A 27,789-nucleotide genomic window follows, 5' to 3' on the forward strand; every position below is an offset into this window, starting at 1 on the left:
TTTTCATCGGACTTTTTCCTTATATTTCGTTATTTTTTCACACAAAAACATTATTAATAGCAATGTCCACGATCAAGCATGGTTCAATTGTCAATTAAACTGATTTTTGAAGCCGGAGCTTTCTAAAAATCGCCGGGACAGTCGATTTTCGCCGGAAAAACGGTATTTCTTGAATTTCTTGAGCTGTACTTTATATTTTTTCATGAAATTTTGCACACTGATGTGAAATGTCAATACCTAAATTGTGACGGAGCCCGATTTTCGAAAAAAGTTCATTTCCGGAATTATGCTGGAAAAATCGGTTTTTTGGCATTTTCTCGAGATTTCATCATTAGTTTTTTCAGATTTTTTGAACAAAGATGTGTATTAGGAATGCACAAAGTATGACCGAGTCTGATTTTTGAAGAAAACAATTTTCCGGCCGAAAATACCGGAAATCTGCCGGAAATCGCCGTTTTTCCGGATTTTTATTTCATGCAACCAGAACTTTTTTTTCCTACAACCCTTCCCTGTCTCCCAATCAACAATCAATGATGGATTTATTGCGTTATGCATTTTCGCTAAACGCTATATTTTCTGACTGATTTTTTTCCTTTTTCTCCTCGCATTGCTATCTAACTTTCATCATCAGGTAGGTCCATTCAGCATCTAGCTTGTTCCTTAATATTTTTTAATCTCATTAGAAAACCACAGAGTAGTTGACACGACCTTAACTCGAGTAAAAAATATCGATTTAGTGTTGGATGGTGGGTTGTCTGGCCTCTTGAAGTTATGAAGTCACAAGTGCAAGGCAACTATGGAAAGTATGAATTTTCTTTTACTTTTATTCTCTTTAAAAAGACCGATTTGTGTTTTACAAGCGTGCTAACGTAGATTTGGCTTATTTTTTTTTGCAGGATCAAATGCACATAATAACGTAGCGCTCACTTGAAAAAGTTGCTGGTAGTTCAATTTTCTTCACCCCTTACGTCAGATTGGACCGGATTTTCGAGCAATAGATGATTTGCTTGACACAGAATTTCCTTGTGCAGTTAGTCTCGATTTCCAGATCACTATATTAACGCAAAATAGGGACAATTCTACTACAAAGCAAACAAATAGAGAGGAGTATGTCTGCAATAAAGAAAAAGCGCGTGAGAGAGTGTATTTTTCGAAAATTTTCAACCCAGGACATTTTTGATTTTTGATTTTCGCTTATTGATTTTTGGGAAATTTTTTTTGAAAGTTCCCTCTTTTGCCCTAATTCTGCTGTATTAGCCTTCTTTTCGAACACCTCCACCCAAGATATTTTTATTCCAACCTCCCCCCCGCGCTTTTGAGATTTTTTCCAACCCCTCTGCCTATTCCAAACCCTCCGGCTATCAGGTACACGAGAGTAAGATTCCACTTCCTGGGAATCCAGAAAAATACCAGAATTCTGGGTAATTGAAATGAGCATTGGAATGTTAACCTGTTTCCTAAAACAACACAAGTTATTTTCCGTACCTCTAGAAAAACGCTTTGAAAACCTCTGCCGGTTACCTTATCGGGAGAAAAAATTTCTGGGGAAAGTGACGAACATTTTGAGGAGGTGACGAAATTTTTCCCCGACGAAATTTATCCCCGACATTCTATCACCCGACCAAAACTTTTAACCGATTTTTTTAGCCTCGACCAAAATTCAAATCCAAATTTTTTTTGCCTTTATTAACCAAAATTATTGCTTTAAACGTCGAATTACAAGATTTTTTTTCAAGCTAGGTGATGGAAACCATTTCATTTGGACAATTTAGTCGGGTGGAAGTGACTAAATTGTAAATTTGGTCGGGGAAAAGTGACAAAAATAACTCTAGGTGACAAAAACTTTCCCCGACGAAATTTTTCCTCGACCAATTAAAACCCTGGCATTTTTTCCCCGATAAGTTATCCCGATAAAGACAGCGGAAAAAATCCCAGAAAATTCAGTGGAATTATAGGGAAGATTCCAAGAAGTCGATTCTTACCAAAAACGACGGCAACTCATTAAACTCACTCAGAAATCTTCTCGAAGCAAAAAACAAAATCGTGTCTTTCATACGAACATTGCTCGTCCGAGATACGGTTCTTCTACCAAAGCCAACCCGTTATTGCGGGACATGTATGGAAATATTTTTGTGTAGAAATTGAGGCTTACAAATTTAGCTCGGCAAGTCTAAGATCCTAATAAAAAAGTTTTACGTGCGTCGCTTTTAAAATCATTCGGTTGACCGACAGGAAGTTCATTTAATTCAATCATTTATGCCAGCGATCTCTTTTAAATCGCCTGAATTATGCCTAGGAGCAGAAAACACCAATCGTTGCTAGATCGAGCAACATCCTTTGAATGAAGTGCGTGCATATAACAGTATAGCCTGTACAAGACTTTTTTTCGCTGACTGAAAAGATAACGCGAAGTTCCCTACGTGACCTTCGACAAGTTTTTTTTTCAAAATATAAAAAGCGGCCGTGGCAGTTGGGTGGTACAGGCTAATAACAGTGCCAACATTATTTTTTTGTTTGCTTTAAAAACGATGCCAGAACTAGATTGCTTTTGACTTTTCTAATCTGAATTTTTTTTTCTGATTTCAGAGATATGCCGCTAATATCACGTTTGAAATTGGCGTACGCTGATCGAGGCGGTATTACCGGTTTGTATCGGGGTATTGTTCCGGGGTCTATCCGTAGTTTTTTAGCTAACGGTTGTGCCATGATTGTCATGTCTTATGCTCAACGCAAAGTTACTGAGTTAGGATTACGTAATTGAAAGATTATCAAATTTTAAGTTTTTCTTTTTGCGGCTCCGGAATATTTTTTTACTTGCGACCGGTCACAAATTATTTGATACTACGGTTACAAAACGATATCGCTTGCGTGGAGAAGAAATAACAATTGCATTCTTTTCCTCGTGGCCATTGGTACAGTTCCAATGTCGATCTACCATAAATGTGCTTGCTATTTTGTTAAGACTTTTTTAATTGGATTTTGCAAATGGAAAAAAGCTTGTCACTGGCTGTACCTTTTCCAAGAATATTTCCGGCGCTCTTTGTTTTAGACTCGATTGGAGTCGAACAATATCACTGAAATTCATTTTATTCACACGGTCGTGATTTCTAGGGAAACACCCTGGTTTTTGCCAGTAGGGCAAGTTGGATCTAAAAAAAAATTGTTTAAAATTCAGGGGGGGGGGCACGCAGTTACTACAAGACACGATGTGTAGTAAGTGCTTTTTCAACACTTTTTTTCAGGACCACCACCCTTTGCAGTTACTACACCTTGGTAGTAACTGTTTTCAGAAATGATTTCCAGGTACCACCCCTGTTTTTGAGTGATATCATCAAAAACATGCTCGAAATTACCCTAAATTGCGATTCTTTTTCAACCTAAAGCCATTTTTGTGCTAGATTTTCTTTTAATTTACTTAGTTAACAGCTGTTGAGAACATTTTAATGATAATTAGGGAAAGCATAATTTCAAAGTTGGGTCTGAGAAAAATTTCAAATTTTTTTTCGTCCATTTATAACAAAAATATTTTTTTTAACAAAGAATTCTTTCACAAAAAAATTCATTTTTTGTGAAACATTTTGAAAGTTCTTTAAAAAGAATTAAAATATAAGCACTTACTACACCAAAAGTGCTAGTTTTAGTGTTTGACACCACCCCCAAACAGCAGTTACTACATTGTGTAGTAACTGTTTTCATAACTTTTGAATACAGTACCACCACGGTAGTAAGTGTCATACTGTCTTGTAGTAACTGCGTGCCCCCTGTAAAATTTGCTATTACTGGCATTACTGGGATGTTTCCGTAGAAATCATTCCGTCATGAATATTATGAATTTGGTAAGTATGTAAAGATAGCTACTATTTATCTTTTTTGTGAAAGAGCACTTTTTCTATATTTTATAGCTTTTAAGTAAGTTTTGCTCTGCTATTATTTTTTATATGTAGTAGATCCAAATAGTCTACATAAGCACCATTAAGTTTTGCAGGTGTGAGGTGGACCAACGGGCGGGCTCAAAGTAAGATGCTTTCTTGACAAGAATAATGTTAGCAGGGCCCATTTAATGATGAGCAAAGTGAAGGGGGCTAAAAATAAGGGTTCTACGGTCCCTTGGCCATCCGGACCCCCCGGTGGCGTGGACCCTGTTATTAAAATGCTTTAATCATCGTTCATAATATTTGAAAAATTACTTATCTTTAAAGATGCATTCCTGTTTCATCAACGGTAGACCTTCATAGGGTGACTAAGAAGGATTTCTATAGGGTGTGGAATTTTAAAATTACATTTTATGCTATAGTTTGTCAAACTTTTGTAATGGTTTCTTTCTGCCGAGGCCTTGATACAGGTCAACTCGCTTCATCTAGAAGTCTTTTTATTAATTTCCCGTCCTGCCTGCTCTTTTAGAAGATTATTTATTTGATGCGATATTTTGTATAGACAAAAAAGGTATTTAAAAATAAAGTAGAAATTTTATTTACCTCAAAAATGAAATATTTTATATTTATTTCTATATAGTACTTAAAATTTAAATATGAAATTTGATAAAATAATCTTGAGCCGTTAATTTTTTTATTTTGTGCACTTACACGCTTTTTTATTATAAGAATGGTGTAAATCCATTTCATCATGGATATTCTTAACTTTTTTGAAAAAATTATCCTAGAATTATTCTTACAGCATTCTTAGGTTAGGATCCTAATTCAGACTAGATTTAACATTTAGTACATACGTCTCAAGCATAAAATGGCACTTTTATGAAAGAAGTTAGCCTTACTTGGGTAGCCAAATTCCATGATGGTGATATTCTTAGCATTATTCTTAATTTTTTTGGCCATTTTCATCATGGACATTCTTATAAAGTGTATTCGTATAAAAAAAGGTGTGTATATAGCTCTTTTTAGCATGTCATTTTAAGTCCTTTCTTTAAAAGGTACAACACTCTGTAAAATAGACTAGAGGTGGTGTAACATTCTCTCTATATCAATATGTAACCAAGGTTACGTCCCAGGATATTTATATCGGTTGGTTTAGCTGACATTACTATAGTACTATACTCGTCCACTTGACAGTGATGGCATCGTCATATCGCTTAAGTTGCCAAACAAATTATTTCATCCTTTGTGAGTCAAAAGTTTATTGTTCAATAAACCTTACAGTGTTTTCTGCTGTTGACCTATTTTCCTCATTAAGTGAACGTGATCCCAAAGTTTCAATTTCGTAGCCTGTTCATTCCCTTTGATGACATGGCCATGAAGTTGATGTCTCCTCTTTTGAATGAAGTCCCGAACAAAGCCTCGTTTGACTTGCGAGCATTAGCATTGGTGTTTTTAACTTCAAGAAAATTAGGAAAAATCTATTTTGGAACAAGACGCAAGTAATATCTTTCTACAAAAACCAAACCATCATTTCAATCCCTGGTACTTATAGCGCTGATGTGAAAATAGGTCTGCGTGATGGGAGGTGTTCTGCGTGACTATGAGTTTTCGAAGCTGCAGCGGAGGAGATCATCTTTTATTTCAAAAACCATACTATACAGACATAAATGGAACAATTACTTTTACTAAAATACACATATACGGAACGAAAGGAGAAGGCACAATTTGAAAAAAGACAACCAACAAAGATAACATCAAGTTTCTTGGTAAGGGCGGTTGTGTGTGACAAAGATTGACGTGAATTGTTATGTTATTTGTGTCTATATTGTTGAGAAGTGTCTCAAAATGATCTTTCCAGGTTTTCTTTGGGTCATCACTTTTTATCTAGACTGATGCTGCTCTTTTCCTTTCTTCCAGTTTTCTTAACGTCTTTCTTTCCACGCATTTTAAGGCTGTCTGTACTTGTTTGTTTGGTCAAGTATTTGAGTAACTCTTTTCTTTTCTCTTGGATGTACACACGTTGAAAATTCAGTTGATTTCTTTGAACTTCATCGGAGATTATAAATGATATATCCTAGTCTTTCAAGGTAGCCCTTAGTTTTTTCTTAGTAGTGCGCAGGCTCAATTTACATTTTCCACCTACAATGTGATGGTCAGAGTTGACATGTTAAAGTTATGAGTTGGCTTGGCAGTTATGTGGACTTCTCAAACGTACAGTATTCGAAGAAAATTCATTCGAGATTCTGTGTACTAACGCACATTGTAATAAACGCCAAACTTTGTAATCTCAGGCCCTTTAAGTGGTTCTGAAACGAAAATTCTCTTTTCTCTCTTTTCTAAGATCTCTCTGGTACAGTCTAAAAAAACACCGACAAAGTTGTATGTTCAATGAAAGGGCCTCACGCATCAATCAACACTTTAAAAAGATTATCTAATAAACGAAATCTTATTTTTGTAAACATTCTTTTAAGAAAAAAATAAGAGAGAGAGCTAATTGGTTTATGCTCAAAAGAACGAAAGAATTGCGTCTTCCTTTTAAATTTGATTACTGGCTTATTGCGTAAGAATCTACTTGTCAATCAAGCATTTTTAACAAACAGGTTTACCCATTGGCCTGTACCTTCCATTTTTGAAGTTTTTCTTGGAGAAACTACGTTTTTCCTACATTCCGCGCGATACAAAATTGAAAATTCGTGATTTTCTTTGTCCAAGGTAGTAGGGGGGAGAGCCGGCATATTGAAAGTACCTCTGTAGTGAAGGGTTTTATTGTGCAATATAGTTAAAATACGGCTTGAAATTTAAACTCAAGTAAAAATACTGAAGTTTTGGTAATTCTTTCGTGCATAGAGAAAAGACTAAGAATAAATATTTCACTATTGAGGTAGTTTCGAATAGCCACCTGCTTGAACTACTTGTGTACAAAAGTTGAGGTGAAAAGCTCAACGCTGTATCCCGCGGAGGCGCCATTTTATGTATTTTTTTGCGATTTTCTCCACATTAATGAAATTTTATGTAAATTTTTCACCGACTTGATGGGTATCATTGTAACCATATTAAAATTCTATCTTTTCCCGTCATGAAGTCGAAAAATTTTTTTTTGATAGAGTAATGATGTTTCAAAAATGGTTAGTAGAATCAACTTTTTTCTCGAAAACAAATCCACTTAAAGGGCCTGAGATAATACCTGACGCACTTTGTAATAATTGACCTACAGCACTTTGTAATAAAAACTAACGCATTTTGTAAGTAAAGAGCTGTTCATACATGAATGAAAGGAGAGTAAATATGCTGGTAAGTATATTTTATTCACAATTTAGACTCTCTGTTATTCGATTTTCAACAAAACTATTTCTTTTCAAAGATGTAAATTCTTTGACATGACTCGTCAAGCAAGGGTTACAGTGATTTTACTATCCGGTGCCAAATGGCCTCTAATAAAGTTGATTTTATATATTTTTGTTTTTTTACAGGTGAGTCTGTATAACTCGAACCCGCACGGGGAACACAAATTTGTTCGAGTTAAGGATATTTCGAGTTATGGAATAAGCTTTATTTTAAGGAATTGTTAATTGAACGAACGAGAAAGATTGTTCGAGTTAAAGAGACTCCACTGTATTCTGTGAATTATTTCTTTTGGTTTATCTAAAACATGGCATGTAAATTGATATGAAACTTAAGAAATTTTTTTACTACAAGTGACCGTTTTATTGTATGATCAGTTTTCATCGTCACATAATATCCTTATAGTTTTAGATGTCATTTGGAAGACATAGTCAACCACGTATCATGGCAAAATACCTATTGTCCTGCACAAAAAACAAGGATTTGTTCATCCGAGTAAGAACATTTTCCCTGTATAAAAAATTGATTTTCTTTGGAAATAACACCTTATCCTCTTAGACAATAGAACAGTGGGGTTGTAAAGTAAGGCTTTGTGCACATTTCGGGGGGTTCAAAGCCAAATTAAATTTGAGCTCGATCTTTCTCTGCCCTACCAGATACACCTTCTGTAGTGTTAAAAGTTATTCTGTGTTTAGATAAAGTTCCACAGATAGGTTTTTCCATCTCAAAATTTCGCATAATTTACCAAAACTCCAAGGATATATACTAATTTGTTTTGTAGTTTTTGTATAATCAACTTTCCGTCTTAGACTAAAAACCTCTCTTTGACCGCTGCTTCTGAAAGTGCCTTTAAAATAGTTGCTTGTTCTTATAAACAAATTATGTGGGGCACTTGTAGCATAGTTATTTGTTCTCTTTCTCTCTCTTTCTCTCTGTCTCTCTGGGAATTTTTTTCAGGAATTCTTGAATTCCTGGGAATATTTTTATGTTCAATAATAATTGGCTAGTATCAAAATTGAATAACCAGATTAATTTTTTTGGTGTTTTTCCAGAAAGCAAGAGATGTCATTTTGGATGACCTGGTGAGAAATTTCTTTATTTTGATTAATTTCATGTCATAAGATATATATTTTTAGGTATACAGTATTTCGAATTAGATTCGTGCTTTTTAAGGTCCGTGTTAATCAAAGGCATCACTTTGCTAGGTCAAAATTAGAAGTAAGTTTTTATTTCAAACGCTCTAACTAAGAAAACTTTTTATTCTGACAGGGTTTAAAAAACAGGTCGGTATTGGTCTCGGAGGTTCTAGGCTGCCTGGCTGTACTTGAGCAAATATTCGTTCTCTCTGCAAGCAAGGTTGGAGCTAGGAAACATCTTATCTATCTCAATGGAAAAGGCATAGAATTGAATCTAATAAAGGGTTATATATTTTGATTTAAGGATCGCAAGTTTTATTAATGTTTTATTTTTCATTTATCCAGTTACTGGTAATATCAAAATCGAGGAAGCGCATCAGTTGGACACCAAGGTAATCTTTGTTTTGACTGTTTGTTATACAGTGGAGCCTCTTTAATCGAACCTCTATGACTGGAATATCTCTTAAACTCGAAAAAATTTGCGCTTCCCGTTCATGTTCGAGTTTTGGAGACTCCACTGACTGTATATTTTGAAGGGGTATCATCCATCATATAATACGTCTGAAGTACCCAGAGTTTCATAAAAAGTGTAAAATTATTTGATTTTGCACCCGATTTGAAATTATGTTTTCTGACATTCAAAGCTTTTCATAGAGGTCTATAGACCTGCGAAATATATTGCTATAAAATAAGCTTGAAACTTAATTTGTAACAAAAACAAAACATTAGACGACCATTGAAGTGTCATCTTAGACAGGAATGATTAAGATGCCATGATAATGTGTCGGTAGACATGCAGACTAACACTCTTTTGAGTTGAACTACGAACATTTTCATTAAACTAGCACGAAGGTCTAGTGGTACTTTTTGATACGCAGGCTAGCTCACTTTTCAAATGAAATTTATATAGAGACCCATTCCAGCCTTTTTGAGAGCTCGGTGGATAACACTTATTGGTTAGACATGCAGACTAACACTCTTTTGAGTTGAACTACGAACATTTTCATTAAACTAGTACAAAGGTCTGATTACACAGCCCAACTTCACTTTTCAAAAGGAATTTTTGTGGACATTTCCATTCTAGGCTCCTATTAAGAATACAGTGGATAACACTTGGTATTTGTATTACTCAACGAACTTTCCTCTTTTGCTCTGAGTGAACCACGCCACCCCCTGGAGAGTCGAATTTTAGAAATTTGTTAGGTTTTCTATGTAACTGAGAGCAAGTCCCCTTTTTAACATGTTGTAAGTCTTCGGTGTCACAATTAATTTGAGGTTTTGACAATTTTATAATATTTCACTTTCTAGTGCCTTATCTACATATTTACTTTTGACAGTAAATTAACAACCAAAATTTTGAAGACCTTTTTTTTGTATAAACAGTTAAAGTACATATCTACCTATGAATGTATTCTTACCTCAAATTTCAGTAAAAAAATCTATTTCACTCCTCCATTTTTTCACTAGTTAAAACTGGTGTCCTTTTTCAGTTTGAGTAAAAGGGTTTTTTACTAGGGAAAAAGGGTATATCTTGTTACAATGTAAATGCACTCTACGTATAATCACCTCAAGACGCTTACATGCTTTTTATAAGAACGAACTATATAAGAACATAAGGCTATAATAGCCAAAATAATAAGAACATGTTAAGAATATTTAAAGGCTTTGCGTACTCCAAAACACCCATATTCTTAGGAGTACATCGTACAAATACACGCACTAAATAGTGAAAGTATTTAACATTTTAAGAACATTTTTAGGCTTCAAAAAGGATGGATGTTCTTACAAAAAAACGTGTATGGAATGTTCATTTACTAAAGTCGTGTTTGCACAGTACCAATTGAAAAATGCTTAATGGAAAAGGGGTCTTAACTATTTTACTTTGTTTCCATGTATTTTTCATGTTTCAGTTAATTTTTTGGGATGTTTTAGAAAGACACTTTATCAGTGTTTCATTTGATTATCTTTGATTGATGTGCTGTGCTGTGTAGGCGTTTTTGCACAGTAGAAATTCTTGTTAATGGAAAAACTTGGACAAACTTTTGTTGCGAATTTAAGGGTTGTAGTACAGCGGAGCTTCCATAGCTCGAACACGCACGGGGAACACAAATCTATTTATCTAGTTATGGAAATTTCTAGTTATGGAGTAAGGTTTATAAGGCATTGTTAACTGAAGGGACCATACAATTTGTTCGAGTTATAGAGACTCCACGGTTTTTTTACTGTACTTTTAGGGTATATAAATTTGCTTTTACAGTGGACACTTGCTAATCGAACTTCTATTATTGAAATATTTCTACCGGGTGTCCCAGAAAAAAGTTCCGCTCTTTGAAGTGAATTTTCTCCAGTTCTACGAATTTCTAAACAATAAATCCTTTTGCATTGGAAAGAGGAAGGATAAAATTAAATTTTGAGAGGCCATTTGTCAAATTTAGTCAACTGGATCAAAAGTTAAGCCAAAATATCAAATTGTTATAGAAGCATAATTGCATGGATCATGATTTTCATTGTTGAAGCAATAAAACCTAATGGAAGTATCTTTTTATCAAAAAAGTAAGATTTTAAGTGAAACAAAGAAAAATTTGATAATTCCAACCGATATTTGACTTCAATATAGGTCGATTTTCAACGTTTTTGAGCCTTTTCAAAATGTGAAATTTTTATTCATTTCAGCATAATTTTTGATCTAGTTGACCAAATTTGATAAATGACCCCTCAAAATTTAAGTTTATCTTTCCTCTTTCCAATGCAAAAGGATTGATCTTTTAAAAATTCATAGAACTCGAGAAAATTCACTTCAAAGAGCAGAACTTTTTTCTGAGACACCCGGTATTATTCGAACTAGTTCTAAGTAAAATGCTCTATATAATTTAAATCCCTCCGTAATTCGAAAATATCAAACCTTCCCGGCGCTCGAGTTCGAAATAACATAACAGTGGTGTTGATGATAAAAAAATGGCGTGTTGGGATAGAGGCTAGGGTTGACTACTGTATAAATTTCTGACGTAAATTCGTGCTTTGCGTGATTTTTTGTTGTTTTTTGAAAGCCTTGTTTGGATTAACAGGGCCAAGAGAAATCCTGTTTGTCTTTCTAGTTTTCAGTAGTCGATGTAGTCTAGAGCTACACTGCTAATTCACATCAGTTTTACTCAAAAGCTTCTACAATAGTAGAAAAAACCTACCTAGAACGTAGAAGTTTGTTTACTTTTCGAGTACTACCCGTACGGCTTTTTGAGGGGCGCCGAAATACAAAGGGCGCTAAAAGACGCCCTTGATTATCAATTTCGGCGCCCCTTTGCTTTTTTACACCTTAGATTAGCAGAATTTTCTAAAATTGTCTTCCTTGTTTGCCCGAATTTTAGTTGACCAACCACGTTACTGTATCAGAGTGTACCTCACGTTTATCATAGCGTAGTACCTCTACGGTAACGAATTTTGAAATTTGCCGTAGCTATCGGGTTTGTGTACAGACTAGTTGGTAAGTGATCACGGAAAAAGAAGGAACGGTGAAATATATCTTTTTATGTTAATTAACTTATTTGCTTATAAGCAGGAGACTGGAATTTTATATGTTCAATTATTTGGGGAAGGAATCCAATAGTAAATGAACAGGCTAAAATAAAACAAATCTACTTTAACATACTCGGTACTTCACTGTAAATTCACAGGAATACATGTAATTTTGCAAACTCGATGACTAAGAAAACAAACAAGTATTTAGTTTCAAATCTAATCTCTTATCTTCTTTTCCGAAGGTACCGAATTAAATAATACCGGACAGCCAAAATGACGGACATCAACATACCCGGGCTGGTCAGTATTATTGTGTTTTATCTTTTGATCCTCCTGATCGGTGTTTTTGCTGCATGGAAGAAGAACAAAGCTACTGCGCAAGCACAAACAACTGAAGAAGAAACCAACGAAGTGATTTTAGCGGGGAGGAACATTGGAATGTTTGTAGGATGTTTTACCATGACAGGTATGAGAATAGTTAACGCCTTATTAAAATTTTCTTAAAATGTTCTTGTTTCACCATATTGTGAGTATTATTTGTGTATTTTCCTAAGATATTGGGTATTTAAGAGTCCAGCAAGCCTTTAAATTCTTGACCATCGAAGCCTTGTCTCCTTATATACCGGGTGTGTTAAAAAAAGCGCCCTAGTTTCTGACGTAGATATTCCATAGTGTGCACCCCCCCACTCTGCAGGGGGGGTTTTGGATTTTTGGGTCCAAAACAGCCAGGTGGGAGTCTGAAATTTTGGACTTTCAGGTGGGGGAAATAGGTTGAGGTGGGACTAGAAATCTTTAGGTGGGACTCTTATGGAAATCTTGAAAGAAAAATTATTTTAAATTTTAGATTTTTACATATTTGTCTTTGAATCCTGTAATCTGTTTTTCATTGAATTGCTTTACATTTCCTATCCGTGAACAAGTAAAAATTGAAGGGGAGGTCAGCACATCGAAATTTGGTAATTAAAAAATTTTTATTAAATAAAATCCCTATTTTAGGTGGGACTTGGAAAGTCAACTATCAGGTGGGAGTTTCTCAAGTGCTGGGACCTGAAATTTTAGGTGGGACCTTGACCCCCCCTGCACACTATGTAGAGTTATTAGACCGGTTGGCGGACGGTTTGGTATACTGGCCAATTTCTCAAAAACTATAAACCTTTAAATAAAAATTATTATACCATTATGTGGCTTAGTTTGGTGTTTTTCAAATATGTGGGAACCGATTTTAAGAAAAGGAGCCTGTTCAAATGATTATATCATAGAGTCGATATTTCTCTCCACTAGTTGGCGGACGATTTTCAATTTGACCTTACAAAAACGTTAAACTTTAAATTTTTCGCTCATTTCGTGCGAAAGTGGAGACCGGCCTTTAGCTGTTTAGTTTTCGTCAAAAAAAGCGTTTTAAGGCCAGACAAAAATGTGTATTTTCAAGTTTGACCTGGTTTGACAGGTCTTCGCTTAAATGCAATATTTTCACAGACGATAGAATAAGATTAAAAAAGGAGCGAAAACATTTTTCTTTAAAGTTTGTATTTTCATTTTTTTCTGGGTTTAAAGTCGCACGTTGGCCAAGTAACCCCGTCCTCCAACCGGCCCACCTACTCTATAGAACAAAAACATGCGAAAGTTTGTTCTTATATAGAAGAAAACGTGTACTATTGAGTAAGTACCTCACTAAAATACAAACGTTACTGCACAAAATCTTTAGCTGTGATAAATTTGATTCCGAGGTGTAGAAGCAAATACTTTCACCCTTTTACTTTCTTGCAGGGATTTTTCTTGCAGAATTTCACGAATTTCGGAAAAAAAAACTTTAAAAGGGTGTAAGTTTTCCTTTTTGCAATATATTGAAATCAAATCTTGTTTCAAAAACTTAGGTATTATTTTAATTCAGCTGATTCAACATCAACAAATCAGAGTTGTAAAAATGGCAACTACTTAGATTAACACGATGTTAAATTATATTTTCTGATTGTCAAAAATTTCTGTATTTGTTTTCTATGAGAATAAAAACCAATATTCTTATGCTGTATCAAGTTCCAAAGCCTTCACATTTTCTTGTATTACACATTGTAATGTCAACAATTTAAGGTCTTACATTTTCATACGATATCTCATGTCGTTGTGAAGATTAGGTATAAAGTGTCATGACTTATGCTTCTTTTTGTCCAAATTTTTTTGCCCTCCTGCTGTTGTCTTATTGGAATAGAATAAGGCTTGTTTTACACTTTAAAAAACTATTTCTATTTTAAATTTTTAAGACATCTTCCTACTCCGATGTCCTAGGGAAAATTTAGTCAAAAATAAAGTTTTGGTTTACACTTTGAAAAACTATTTCCATCCCAAATTTTAAGATATCGTCCTTCTCCGATGTCATGGGGAAAATTTAGTCAAAAATAAAGGCTTGGTTTACACCTGCAAACACTTTATCTATGTCTTAAATTGAATCTACCTTTCTCCTGATGGTTTTGGAAGTTATATGGGTGGTTTTGCACTGCAACTTTAAATGTCTATCAGTTTGGTCCCCTACGTGTTTTGTGATCGAGTAATACCGGTGCAGTGTCAATTATCAAACGAAAGTCAAGTGGCTTGAAAACTCTCTTTAGTCTTAACATGATAGCTTTAGATATATTATCTTTTCAATGCACTGGTATGCTATTAGAATAACCGGCAGCTTTACCACATTTACGAGTACTTTCAAACTCTCCTCTCAACATTTTTCTGGGTTGAATCTCACTGACAAAATAAACACTTCAAATATGCGATTCTCTTTAAATTAAAAACTTTCAAAACTTTTTCGAATTATAACCTTAGAAAAGCTTCCACTCATTAATATCACCCCATGGCTGGCGTTATCAAAAGAAAACATTTTAAATTAGAATCAAGAGACAAGCTTTTGGTATTTTTTTAAGAGAAACATTCTTAAATACTTTTTTAACAATATTTTGGTCCTATTCACAAATTTTCCATGCTTTCCTGACATCTATTTCTCATCCATTTTAGCGACATGGGTTGGCGGTGGTTACATCAACGGAACAGCAGAGTCAGTTTACAATGATGGTCTGGTTTGGGCTCAAGCACCATGGGGTTACGCCACCAGTTTGTCACTAGGTAAACAAATTTCCCACTAAACCTCCAATATGGCTTTATATCCGATTTTTACATCTATCCGCAGACACGTGTTTCGTCCCAGCCGGCACACAACGTCAAAACAACGTCCATTTGACATTCATAACGTCCAAATAACGTTATTTAAACGTTAAAACAACGTTGTGTGCCAGCTGAGGTCCTTTCCAGGACTCATTAGTGCGGCTCGGGTAAGCTAGTATAGACTGCTGTTGTCACTGCTGTGTTGAGCTTCGCATAATCGCTTGTGGTGGACGGGGAAGCAAAGCTTGCTCCTCAAAAGAGTCTATAGAGTACTCAAAGAACTAAAGTTTCGATTTTTAGAATTCTTCTGGGTGTACACTTTTATAAAACTCTGAATTATTTATTGTAAAGAAGTAAGCCTTTGATACACCATCACGAAATATTGTGTTATTACCAGACAGATAGTTCTTAATAGAATATTCTCATTTAGTAATATGTTTTGTCTATCTTCAAGGAACTAATTTTGACGAAATTAGAACCCGCGAATTACAAATTCGGTAATATTTCATGAACAATTGAAAAATCCCTTAAGGAAAATGAAAGAAATAAGCCCAAAATTGGGTAAGTAAAACTGCGAAAATTAGTTTCCTGTAAGGTATAAATGATGTGCTGTGCCAGAAAAACTCTTCATTGGGCTTGGGTGATTTTTCCAGGGACCAGGGGTATTAAGTGATCTCAAATTCATCACATCATTTCAACCATTCAAAGGCTCTTGACTTGAATTTTACAGAACTTAAAGCTTTTCTTCTACACTCATTTCTTGTCTTTAGGTGGTTTTTTCTTTGCCAAGAAAATGCGTGAAGCCAATTACATTACCATGTTGGACCCACTTCAAGATAGATACGGTAAAATCATGGGTGCATTTCTCTACATCCCTGCATTCCTTGGTGAAACGTTCTGGTCAGCATCTATCCTCTCAGCGCTGGGTGCCACATTACGGGTCATCTTAGGACTGGAGATGAATCTGTCAGTCATTGTCTCGGCATGCATTGCGGTTGGTTACACTTTCTTCGGTGGATTATACTCAGTTGCTTACACCGACGTTGTGCAGCTTGGTTGCATTGCTGTTGGATTGTGGCTTTGTGTACCTTTCTCTTTGTCCAATGATGTAACAACCAGTCTCAGTGTCACCAAAACTGAATGGATCGGTCATTTGGAGGGATACCGTGTAGGACAATGGATTGATTATGCCATGTTATTGGTAAGTTTAGAAACTCTTATTTGGCTACAGCAGTCGGTACATCCAATTTCAGGTTTGACATCGAGGTCCGGACATTTTTCTTCAGTCAGTGGCAAGTCTGCTTGATTTGAAGAAAAAAATATCTAATAGATCCAGTACAGGAAGTAAAATCTAAGGTCGAAAAATCCATATTCGAGGTCTACGTATTAAAATCAAGGGTGTTTTAAAAGTGTATGCATTTTAAGAATGTGGTGATAGTGCGAGGGTTATGGTTAGCTTTCAACCCTTTAAAGATTGGAATTCTGTTTGATAATTTGACTTACTCGGCTCATTTGCAAAATTGGAATTTTAAATTTTTTCACGAGGATTAATATTCGTGAAGATGTCCAAAATTTGCGAAAATGATCCACGCGAAATTTAATCCAAGGTATTCAGGTAGTTTACAATTTGTATTTCTTTCTGTAGATTTGCGGTGGCCTACCATGGCAAGTATATTTTCAACGTGTATTATCTTCAAAGTCAGCTGGCCGTGCTCAAACTCTCTCCTTCGTCGCTTCCTTTGGTTGCATTGCTATGGCCATTCCAGCTGTTTTGATCGGAGCTGTTGCTAAATCTGCAGGTTGGTAAAATCACTGATACATAATAAAGATGTATTCAGAGCGGGAGAGGGGGCGTTTTATCGACATCTGAATTATTTTTGTACTAACAGGCTAACAGACCTCACTAATGCGTGTGTATTATCAGCTTTTGTGATGCCTACTGATAGCGCTATATAATATTCTCTGGCGTCCATCAGTAACGTAAATAAAGCCTGGGATACACGGGGACGAGGTTGAGAATAAAATACCTTCTCATTTTTCTTAATCATACCACCCTTAGATTGGAGTCAAATTCAAGGAGCAATTGATGCTGGTTTGATCAGTAATGCAACCGGTAAATACATCATTACCGATACACGATTGACATTACCAATGGTTCTCCAATACCTCACTCCAACCTGGGTTTCCTTCATTGGTCTCGGTGCTATCTCTGCTGCCGTCATGTCAAGTGCTGACTCATCAGTTCTGTCCGCTAGCTCCATGTTTGGACATAATATATATAAATTGATCTTCAGACCAAATGTAAGTAAACATAACTGAGAAGTGCTGGCTCATCAATTTTGTTCGCTAGCTCCATGTTTGATTCAAAAAAAAGTTTGCCTGCGAATATCGTGTAAATAACTCGAATTCCCTACTTTTATTTAGTCTGAATCGAAAACCTTTATAAATTAGCAGGTAGTATGTAATATGTTATCTTTAAGGAGCATGAAATCGTTAATGGATGTCAGAAACCCATACTTGTACAATACGTTCAAGTAACGTCCAAAGACGTTAATTCGTCATATTGAATTTTTTGCCTTTTAACACAAACCTATGAAGATCCATATTGAAACTTAGCCTCGGGAATGCAAAAAGTAAAAGTAATATATGAATTTTGTTTCTATATTTCAGGCAACTGCCAATGAGATCATTTGGGTCATTCGTGTTGGTATCTTCGTTGTTGGTGCCTTAGCAACAGTCGTCGGTTTAACTGTCGAAAGTATTTACGCGTTATTCCATTTATGTTCTGATCTCGTGTTCTGTATTTTATTCCCGCAATTAGTGGGCGCCGTCTACATCCCGACCGTCAATACGTATGGATCAATCGCCGCCTACATTGTAGGGTTATTCTTAAGATGTACGGGTGGAGAAGAACTCATCAACTTTCCGCCCTTGATCAAGTATCCTTTCTATAAGAATAATCATCAAAATTTCCCGTTCCGTACTCTATCAATGATCTGTTCGTTCATCACATTGGTACTTGTTTCAAAGCTTTTCAACTATTTGTTTGATAATGATATTTTGGATGTTGAGAAATATGACACATTGGGTGTTATTGAGCGACGCAAGAAATTGGCTGATAAGTTGATGCGACAAGAGAAGAATGGTATTCGACCACAAGAAGATATTCCAATGAAAGAGAATTATCGGAAATATGAAGATTCTGCTACTCACTGTTAGCTTCTCCAAAAATCCGTTTATTTTCACACCCCTGTGTCATAGACCTACTGGGACCCCAGCCCTGATGGAAAATTAAGCACAAATTTCGTCCCGGTGGGAAAATACCCTTGAATTTCAGCCCCACTTGGAAATCGACTTTGATTTCATCCCCATTCGAAATTCCATGTTTAAAAAATTGCACTTCAAGACCATCTCCACTGGGTTTTTTAACCTTGGAACAATAGAATTTCTATCCCCATTAGGATTTCAATAGGAATTTTTATCCCCACTGAGGAAAAAGTTCCACCTTGGCTGTAAGACAGGGGTGTATTTTCGATTTTAATTTTTGAAAACTGTATATATTTTTATCTAACAAAAATATGTATACAAGCAATGCATATCGTATTTTAATGGTGATGTGTGTAAACGATCAACTTGTTAAATGTGATACGACGATGCAATTTCAAATTCAAGTAAGTAACAGTCAAACCAGATTTTATGGAAATAAAAAGATTACTAAGCAATAAAACGACAAAAAGGTTATATCACTACAGTACAAGGTGAATATAAGCAGTCCAGTAAAGATGCTTCACAAAAAACAACATTTGGATATTGTAAGACAATACTTGAAACAATGAAAAAGGTATTTCTTTGAAAAGTGGGTGTGGTGATTGGTAAATGGATCAAACCAAAAGAACATTTTTATTATTTGTAAATTTTAGATTATATTTTATTTTTAGCAACGATATTTTTATAATTCTTTTTTAGATAAACAGCAAAAACTGTGTGTGTAGAAATTTCCTTGAAAGTTTGTTACGAACTGTCAATTCTCCTTCTCATTGAATGATAGAGTCACTAACCAGGGTCCATCTTCTTGGTTGAGCTTTAACCCGTTACCTTTTTTATAATTCCCATCATAGTAGAGGGCATTTTGTAAAATCGCTCGAATGTTTTGATCAAAGCACTTGTTATAAATTTTTGGAAAGCTAAGGGGTAAGGGAATCGAAATTACGATGTTTCCAATTTTTTTTCGGACACTTTGGTGTGATTTGCGGACAAATATGACGGTCTCAGGCAAAAATCATAGGGTTAAAAATTAATGAAATTTTAGCTCGAGAAAACGGAGACCTGTTGTATATTTTTGGAAAGCTCTCAAAAAATTAAGATTAGAGATATATTGCAAGTATAGGTGATTTCAGTACCTAACTCGAGATATTGAGCTTCAAAAAGCGCAAAAACTGGACAAAATAGCTGTTTCTGGCTGAAAAACACGGTTTTCAAGGGTTAATATCTCTAGATTTTTGCCTGGGACCGTCATATTTGTCCGAAAATCACACCAAAGTGTCCGAAAAAAAATTGGAAACATTGTAATTTCGATTCCCCTACCCCTTAGCTTTCCAAAAATGTATAACAAGTGCTTCTAACAAAACATTCGAGCGATTCCAAAAAATCGAACAAAATTCCCCCTACTATCATCAAATCCTGCGGTTCAAGCTTAACGCAACATATCTCAGTTGCAAAAAAATGTCAATATCTTACAGCATTATCAAAATTGTACCAAGATATTTAAATGACGAATGAATTCCAAATAGGTAATTTATTTTCAGTGGATCAGGGATCCAAAAGAAGTTAGATAAAAACTAGTTACGCTCATGTGTGAGCGATAATGGTATCTTTTTTCAGACCTCAGCCTATCGAAAAGAATCTGACTACCTTATCGGCCCTTTTTACGCCGGCCTTTATTGGCGTTATTTTTAGGCTCTTGGCGTTAAAAGGGCTGGTGTAAAAAGGGCCAACATTTTGCAAATTTTACTTAAAAGTGGCGTTAATTTTTGACCATTTTTCTCTATTTAAAGGATTTTGGGTATATGATTCGAAGATGAAAAATTCTATCCATTGTTTTACTCCATATCCAAAACTTCGCAAAAATCATTGATTTTCAATAGAATTTTCAACAGTTTACTACTGAAAAATGATATTTTAATGTAAACTGAAGCATAAATTGCAATTCTAACAAATTCTGGTGTTATTTAAGGCCCTCATTGGCGTAAGCCTAAAATCAGGCTGTGGCGTAATAAGGGCCGGCGTAAAAGGGACCGGCGTAAAAGGGCCGATAAGGTATTTCCTTTCCTATAGGGTAACAATTTACAATTTACACACGTTTTTATAATTTTATTAGAACAATGAGGCTCAAAATCGCAAAAGATAATAACAATATCGAACTATGCTGAACCTGGGCAGTAAAAGTAGTAGAAATTGGGCATTAAGCCTAAAATACCTGAATTTTACCCGATTAAATAAGAATGGGATGAAAAAAAATTGAGGTTTAAAAGTGCCAAAAGATATGAACAGTCGAGCCTCTTCAAAAATCTACTGATCCTTATTGTGTTTTGAAGCAAAATCAAGAGCATAATCTACCAAATTTATGTGGAAATTTCTGTAAGGATTCAAAGAATGCCAAATAGAGGGCGTTATTTTACTTTAGATTTCAAATAAAGACCCATAAGTTAGCCCTTAAACCCAGTAGGAATTTGGGTCAATGGGAAGATTTACACGGTGTATGATTTTGCCAACACTCTTTAAATCCAAAAATAGGCGTGTGACTAGTTTTCTCATCGAAATAAAACGTACAGAGGTGGGTGTAAAGTGCCCGAAAATAATTATTTACAAATCCCGAACCTCTAAGAATATGTTTTGTATTTGAAAAAAGGATGGGGAATTTTAGCATGGAGACCCAGACTAGATGCTGACATGATGAATCTTGGAGTCGTGAAAATTTGCTATCATTTCATTTTGATTTCTTTTAGATACATAGATACATAATACATAGAACTAACAAAACCACTGACTGCATCCAAAATGACTAGAACATTACCTGGAATATTTGGTTGCAAAGTTATTGAAAATGTTCCAAATCAATTCAAGTTTTGAGATGATTTGGTTGGATCAGTGATGATTCATTCTGAGGTAGTGCTACAATTATTTTACACCACTGTTTCATAGACCCGTTGGGACCCCAGTCCCACTGGAAGCAAAAAATTCTTCCCCAGTGGAAAAATACCCTTAAATTTCATCCCCACTCGAAATTCCATGTTTAAAAATTGCACTCCAAAACCATCCCCAGTGGGATTTTAATAGGAATTTGTATCCCCACTGAGGAAAAAAGTTCCACCGGAGCTGTGAGACAGGGGTGTTATTTTGGTTCTTTTTTTCTTAGTTTTCTCTTGTCATTTACGTGTATAAGGATTTCCACATTTCGGATAGAGGTGATAATTAGCTCTGAGGGGGTGGGGGTACTTAGGCAAAATAGTTCTTAGGTATGAAAATTGAGAAGTTAGACGTTCGAAAGGTCGTAAAACCATCAAAAAAGGGGCAAAACTTTTGAAATGTAGTCTTTGTCAGAGTCGATATTCGAAATTTGGCTCGATACCCGTCATCTCGTACCCCCTCCTGCAGGATTATCGGTAGGGGTGAAGTGGAGCCTTTTGAAAACCTTAGTCTACGAGCAATTAATTGTTTCGATAATTTTAACTGTAATCTAAGCTATAACATACTTAGACAGTCTAGTTGTTGCTCCAGAAATCGAATCACCGTCAAATTACAAACTATTAAAACCATTATAACTCTAGGATAACTGGATTGTATGGTATGGCAAGACTTTCATATTCCTATGGTATTCGTAAAAGTTCTTCGTTATAATTTCACTTAAACTTCAGCTATTTCCCGAGAACGGACGGATGTAAATTGTTAAACCTGGAGCAAATCAAGAACCAATATGGAAAAACAAGCACAAAGTTCGAAGGTAAATTAAATTCTTAAATATTTCTTAAAATTATACACTAATTATAATATTTACACTTTTTGATCATCAAGTTTGCTACCAATAGATAAATTATATGAATTAGGGTTTGAATAAATCAGCCAGGAGCGTGTCAAATGAGAAAGTCCCTAGATTCTGTTGGTATAATATTTCTTCAATGGTCTTCGGTGTTATTCGTTTCACCTCTGGTAATAATAGAAGTAGTTTACCAAATCTTGCAGGTTGTTCTGGTGTACAGGCTACCACGTGGTCACGGAGCATGATTTGAGCACGGTCTTGACACCTCTCAATGTGTCGTGGGTCCAACAGACCTGGTACCTCTAAAAATGAAAGCATGTGTTCATTGAAGGGAGTTAAAATATATTCACATAGGAGCCCTCACAACACAACATAGTCCGTATAATTTTGATCATGTGATTAAATCTTAAACCAATCCCAAGAGGAAAAAAGTTAAAACAATACGCTTCCAGACCAGAGTTTTTTTATACGGACTATGATCACAAGAGGATTTTCTTCTTTCAGTTTCACAGGGTTGGTCGATGTCAAATACTGTATTTTTATCTGAAATTACATTTAGCGTGATTTCATTCTGGTTAACTCGATCCCTTTTTTGAATAGCAAGGGTTTATCAGTATATAATTTCTTGTAATCCCATTGCCTGACTATTGACCGTCAGATATGAAAGGGTGCAAAGAAACAAACTACTAAAACGTCAGATATGCAAGGAAACAGACTACTAACTGCAGACTGCAATCATACAGTTCGATTTTGATCAAAACCTAGAAAGAAAATATCGACACTGAATTTGGTTAATTTTGAATATCTCGAAAAAGTAAGAACAATTGAGGCTCAATTAAAAATTCAGTGGTTCTTTTTTTTGTAAATTAAAGCTTTCATTGTTTTTTACCTGGTTTAAACAATACCACAGATTTCAAGTAAATGAATTCGTCTTCTGAAACATGAAATGAATGGAATTTGCCAGCCATCTCTTGCAAGTGTTTCAACTCTGCTGATAATTCATTTCGAATCTGACCATTTTCATCATCTTTAAGCCTCTCTTCAATAGATTTTGTAATTTCACCAGAATCAATAAGCAGTTTCCATTGGAATGCAAATAGAACGAAAATATCTGACCAAGAGTTTTCTAACAGCCTGATTTGGTCACTAATGGAGAGTTCTGTGAAGGCAGGTACTGACCGAGCCCATTTGATTGTATGATATAATAACCGAGCCGCTATATCTTCTAGCTTTTCTGGTGCTTGAACTGGTACTGCATCCTCTGTTTTAATTTTCGTGGCCTCTATGAGCCTTGGTGGAGGACTAACAGGAGTCTGTATCTTGGTAGTGGTAGGTAGGGGTGAGACACATCCAGGTGATTGTCTCAAGGAAGAAGAAGTAGATGCGTGTTGGTAATTGATCCTGAATTCTCGATGTCGTTCCCGTATATCATGCATGGTGGGAAGTGAGCTCCCGCCTATCCGGGTCAGGCCACTTCGTGGAGGAGGGGGTGGTGGAGGGTAGTAACCAACTGACCTTGGATAGAGGTAGGGTGGTAGCCCATGGAATGAATGATGCTGCATACTGAAGTGATTGTTCGGCTGTCGCTCTTGCTGCACCGCTATAAGTTCATTGCAAAATAATTAAATAACTTTCAATTTTCAACGAATAATAAAAGATGTACATTTAGTAGTCTCGAACCTCTATATTTCGAATTCTATTGTAATTCGAGCTGAAAAAATTGTCCCCTCAGCTTTAAAGTATTGTTAAATTCGTTCATAATTTGAATCTTCTCTAATCCGAAAAAGTTCTTGGTCCCTTGGAGATCGAATAAGAAAGGGTCAACTGTATTTTTCAAACGCATCAAAATTGCAGACGTAATACACCTTTTCAACCGTAGCCGCCGATTGCTGCGTGGGCTTTTCTTTGTCCGTTTTACCACCCTAAAACCGTCCCAGTCTTTTATTCGCACCTATAGACAATAGAAAAAGGCGTCAAAAAAGGATTCGATAAAGTTTCTGAAGTTTAGCGGGATGATTAAATAATCGAGTGGCACGCGCCTGACCGCGCGACTACGGTTGGAAATGTGTATTGAGAACCTTCTTTAGGCTAAGCTTCTAAGGATTGAGTATGTAGGTATCAAATACTTTTCATCTTCTTCAATGCACCTTGAGTTGGAGCTTTATAAAAGGAGTAACCGTAGAATGGGAAAATCTCCTACCGTATCTATTCATTTTGACTTCCAAACATTTCTCGAATCGACATGCTTGACATTGATTCCTTCTTTTCTTATCTACGATACAACTTTTATTCCCTTTACAACGGTACGTCATATTCTTACGGACTGACCGCATGAAAAATCCGGAACATCCGTCACAAGTGTATTGCCCGTAGTGTCGACCAGACGATATATCGCCACATACCCGACATAACGTTTCATTCCTGTCGTCTTTGTCGGATAAAGGTTTAACGACGGTTACGGTTTCTTGTAACCACTGACGTACGACTCTGTCGTTTTCATTATCGCTTGTGTTGTGAGAGATATCGGATGATTTGTCGTGGTGTTGTATATTGTTGTTGCGATCTAGAAGGCTGGCGTGACGTGGTTTTTCGATACTATACGAACGAGTTTCTATTTAAGAGAAGGAAACGTTAAACAATTATTCTTACAGACAGGGCACGTTGAATAAACTGCATATCCAACCTCGTTCTCCGTGTATCCCAGGCTTTATTTACGTTACTGATAGACGTCAGAGAACATCTAGCTTTATCAGTAAGCATCAATAAGCTGATAATACGCAGAGAACGAGGTTGCTCCAGATCAGCAAGTCATACTATTGCATCGCCGTTATTAAAATAGGTCACTTTAATCGAACAGTTTGACAATCGGATTCGTTCGATTAATAGTATCGATTTCAATATAGTCCGATTAAAGACTAGTTCAACAAATAAAGAGTATTGGGTAAGCGTGTTTTTCTTGACTGAACGAGAACTAATTGAGTTGCGTTAATGCTATCGTCCGAATTGGTTACTTCACTGAGACAGGATATCGAGTAGACAATGCTATCGTCCGTTTACAGTGAAAGTAAAGGCGTGAAAATAGTATACGCGCAGAGTTTACGATCGTTATGGTGGTATACGGGAAAAAAGCGGCTGTTTCTAAGTGAAGAGAGAAAGAGAATTGAACCCTCCTAATCATCTGGAATAGGCCCTATCCCTGGATACCTACCCTAGGGTAGGGAAATTACCACGCTTACCAGACACTGCTAACCCTGCGCGACGCGACAAAGTTATTGGTGTTAGACAATGATATTTGAACTACACGGGAGGACATACATCTTCGCAGGTTTTGAACCTGTGAGTATCGTCACCACACCACGTGCAATGCCTGACAAACTCCTCCATGATTCACCCTCCTCCATACTCTTTTATCAGAGTAATGGTACCCAGTTCCCCTCAGAAGGCATGTATCGACCCGGGCGAAGGTACATTCACTTGCCAAGTGAATCATAGCATCGAGCGAGAATCGAACCCTGACGTCCCAGACGGGAATCAAGGTTGATAACCACTACACTACTACGCCTTTCGAAGAAGACTGGCAAACTCTACCCACTGTAAACTCCTTCCAGCATAACCCATTTGCGAATTTTCTTCGGCTTTGATTGGTCTTAGACTATACTTAGACTATAGCATAGTCTAGATGTAGAGGTGTACTAAAGACATTGCCACCGGGGTACTGAGACAGAGGTGTAATGAACTGACCACCGTCAAGTCAGTAAGATAGTGATCAAGTCAGTAAGACAGGGGTTTAAAAAAAATTGCCAGATAATGACCACCAATTTATCAGTGAAACAAGAGTTGTAATCAACTAACCTTCTCTTTCCATTCTTCAAAATGCCTTATACCCAAAATATACTACAGTACTGTTTCTCGTTTCAATCTGTTCAAAAATACAGGAACTGTTCCTCGGTCCTCTAAACTCGTGTATTACTATCTGTACCGTATCCAAACTCTGAATAAGTAAAATTCTGATGGTCATTTGCTCTTTTAGAGATTTTTTTTCCCTTTTTGCAATCTTAGAGACCTACCACTGATCAGCGGCATTCAAGCAAACATAAAGCGTTTTGTATTTTCATTTATTTTCAATTTATTTTTTCTATATGTTGTATATATTATAAAAAGAGGGGGTTAAATGCATACCACGGGTTTTTCTGTATGGAAAATAGAAAAAAAAATCTGGGGGTGCGCTTGATCAATTTTACAATAAAATTCTTCATAAAATTTCATTTATTATTTTTCTCGTTCTGTGAGGTTTAATTCTATTGAAGTTTCTTAAAAAGACTATCGGCTCTGTGTATCTAATGATATTGTATTTTCGCTTCAGTGATTCTTCATTCCTTTATAAATCTCTCTCCTTTCTTTTTATTATTATACTTATCATTATTTCCCCTTGTAAAATTTTTGATTAATTATTCTGTCTTTAGATTTGAGTTTCCCCCTGTTTTGGATGGAGGATGCCGTCCTAAACATTCTTTTAACAAAAAGCTACAGTGATCTTCAAGGTTTAAACAAATCCTTGTATTAGTGACTCGATCGAAACCAAACTCGTGGCAAAATTTACCAAAAACTTTGTATAACAGGCCTCTAGCAAGTTAGCAATCCGACTGACGGAAACATAAAATTTAACGTGGTTTGAATGGTTCTCGAAATATGGTTCAAAATATTTTAGGACACAATCACGGACAAAAGGTTGTAGTTGTTATTGTCAAAAATGCATAAAAAATTTCAAAATAAGCTCTGAAAACCCATTTCTACCAGATCCAATGTTGTTTTTATTGGATTTGGAAGGTTTATGTGATAAGTCTAGAAGCCAAATCCACTCGTCATTGAAGGAAATTAATTTTTGCGAAGAAGATTGAAGGTATAATGAGTTTTGCAAGGACTAAAGCCCGGGGGGGGGGTACTTAGGCAAAAATAGGTGCTGGGTATGTGCGGACGGTAAGGGTCGGGTTTTTCACCTTTCAAAGTCTCTCTAAGGGTTACAAAATCAGGAAATTTCAAAGTAGTTTCTCTAAGGGTGGGAAAAATCGTTGGGAAAAATCACGATTTTTAGAAAAAAAAATTGATTTTGAGAGAAAAAAATACAAAAAAGTCTCACTAAGGGTACGACATTTTTGAAAATCAGAGAAAATTTTTCGAAAAAGTCTCTCTAAGGGTCACTTTTTCACTAAAATTTGGTCTCTCTAAGGGTCGGTTTTCGGAGGTCCCCGGGCTAAAGCCATAAGAAATGCTAGCAAGCCTCTAGGTGTCTTCTGCCAAATAACCACTTGTGGTTCATTTGGGAGAATTTCCCAAGTGTCAAAAAAAAGCTTTTCTTGGCACTGTTGCTCGGAATTTTTGAAAAGTCTACAGACCTTTTGTCCATGATTGCAGTCTGCAGAATAAATATTTTAGGATCGTCTGAAATTTGGTACATTATTTGAATACCTAAAAATGTTTTATTGATCAAAATTTTTAGATTTCGGAACCAATTAGATGTTTCTATCGTCAACACAAGGTGATTAACAAAGGAAAAATCTAGATTTGATAGACGGATAAATTTGAAAAATGGATGTATAATCATGGTCGAAACATATTGAGATTTCTGTGGCTTCTACGCTATATTCCAAGCCTTATTGGAGCTTTTAAATCCCGAGAGCCTAAGGTGACAAGTCTTAAGTCTTCAAACTGTAGTTTAACGCGCTTAAAAATCATTTGTTGTGTT

General features: G+C 35.9%; 4 protein-coding genes across 7 annotated transcripts in view; 3 read left to right on the forward strand and 1 right to left on the reverse strand.

Annotated features, from left to right (window-relative positions):
• LOC136801074 (mitochondrial substrate carrier family protein S-like) overlaps positions 1-3,169 on the forward strand; it is a 33,420-nt gene extending 30,251 nt beyond the window's left edge. For all 3 annotated transcript variants that reach the window (XM_067057700.1, XM_067057701.1, XM_067057702.1), the window contains 2 exons: positions 738-803; positions 2,587-3,169. In XM_067057700.1, the coding sequence (XP_066913801.1) occupies positions 738-803; positions 2,587-2,761 (241 nt within the window). In that variant the 3' untranslated portion in view covers positions 2,762-3,169. The remainder of the gene's footprint in view (positions 1-737; positions 804-2,586) is intronic.
• A 5,063-nt stretch (positions 3,170-8,232) lies between these two features.
• LOC136801075 (high-affinity choline transporter 1-like) lies at positions 8,233-19,016 on the forward strand. 2 transcript variants are annotated; one of them, XM_067057703.1, is made up of 8 exons: positions 8,233-8,296; positions 8,696-8,742; positions 12,106-12,329; positions 14,864-14,971; positions 15,781-16,211; positions 16,656-16,809; positions 17,070-17,311; positions 17,681-19,016. In XM_067057703.1, the coding sequence occupies exons 3-8, from the start codon at positions 12,137-12,139 to the stop codon at positions 18,227-18,229; spliced, it is 1,677 nt and encodes a 558-aa protein (XP_066913804.1). In that variant the 5' UTR covers positions 8,233-8,296; positions 8,696-8,742; positions 12,106-12,136; the 3' UTR covers positions 18,230-19,016. The 2 variants fall into 2 exon arrangements, with proteins under 2 accessions (XP_066913804.1, XP_066913805.1); XM_067057704.1 differs by lacking the exon at positions 8,233-8,296 and adding an exon at positions 8,369-8,432.
• A 2,035-nt stretch (positions 19,017-21,051) lies between these two features.
• LOC136801077 (TNF receptor-associated factor 3-like) overlaps positions 21,052-27,789 on the forward strand; it is a 51,545-nt gene continuing 44,807 nt past the window's right edge. Inside the window, exons 1-2 of the mRNA XM_067057706.1 lie at positions 21,052-21,175; positions 21,925-22,010. The gene's annotated coding sequence lies outside the window, so the exon portion shown is untranslated. The remainder of the gene's footprint in view (positions 21,176-21,924; positions 22,011-27,789) is intronic.
• LOC136801076 (photoreceptor-specific nuclear receptor-like) lies at positions 22,010-26,168 on the reverse strand. Its single transcript, XM_067057705.1, has 4 exons — positions 25,899-26,168; positions 24,247-24,657; positions 22,936-23,646; positions 22,010-22,348 (listed from the first exon to the last, which is right to left on the reverse strand). The coding sequence occupies exons 1-4, from the start codon at positions 25,909-25,911 to the stop codon at positions 22,110-22,112; spliced, it is 1,374 nt and encodes a 457-aa protein (XP_066913806.1). The 5' UTR covers positions 25,912-26,168; the 3' UTR covers positions 22,010-22,109.

Source organism: Clytia hemisphaerica, unplaced genomic scaffold, assembly GCF_902728285.1.
Source record: "Clytia hemisphaerica strain Z4C2 unplaced genomic scaffold, Clytia hemisphaerica genome assembly, whole genome shotgun sequence".
Classification (NCBI taxonomy): domain Eukaryota; kingdom Metazoa; phylum Cnidaria; class Hydrozoa; order Leptothecata; family Clytiidae; genus Clytia; species Clytia hemisphaerica.

What these genes read in the sequence shown, in the direction of transcription:
- LOC136801075 (XM_067057703.1), top strand. Translation starts at nt 12,137, where the DNA reads ATGACGGACATCAACATACCCGGGCTGGTCAGTATTATTGTGTTTTAT. An exon ending in AGGATGTTTTACCATGACAG is followed by an intron (nt 12,330 to 14,863) that starts GTATGAGAATAG and finishes CATCCATTTTAG; the next exon opens with CGACATGGGTTGGCGGTGGT. An exon ending in TTGATTATGCCATGTTATTG is followed by an intron (nt 16,212 to 16,655) that starts GTAAGTTTAGAA and finishes TTCTTTCTGTAG; the next exon opens with ATTTGCGGTGGCCTACCATG.
- LOC136801076 (XM_067057705.1), bottom strand. An exon ending in AGTCAAAATGAATAGATACG is followed by an intron (nt 23,647 to 24,246) that starts GTAGGAGATTTT and finishes ATGAACTTATAG; the next exon opens with CGGTGCAGCAAGAGCGACAG. An exon ending in TGTGGTATTGTTTAAACCAG is followed by an intron (nt 22,349 to 22,935) that starts GTAAAAAACAAT and finishes TTTCATTTTTAG; the next exon opens with AGGTACCAGGTCTGTTGGAC.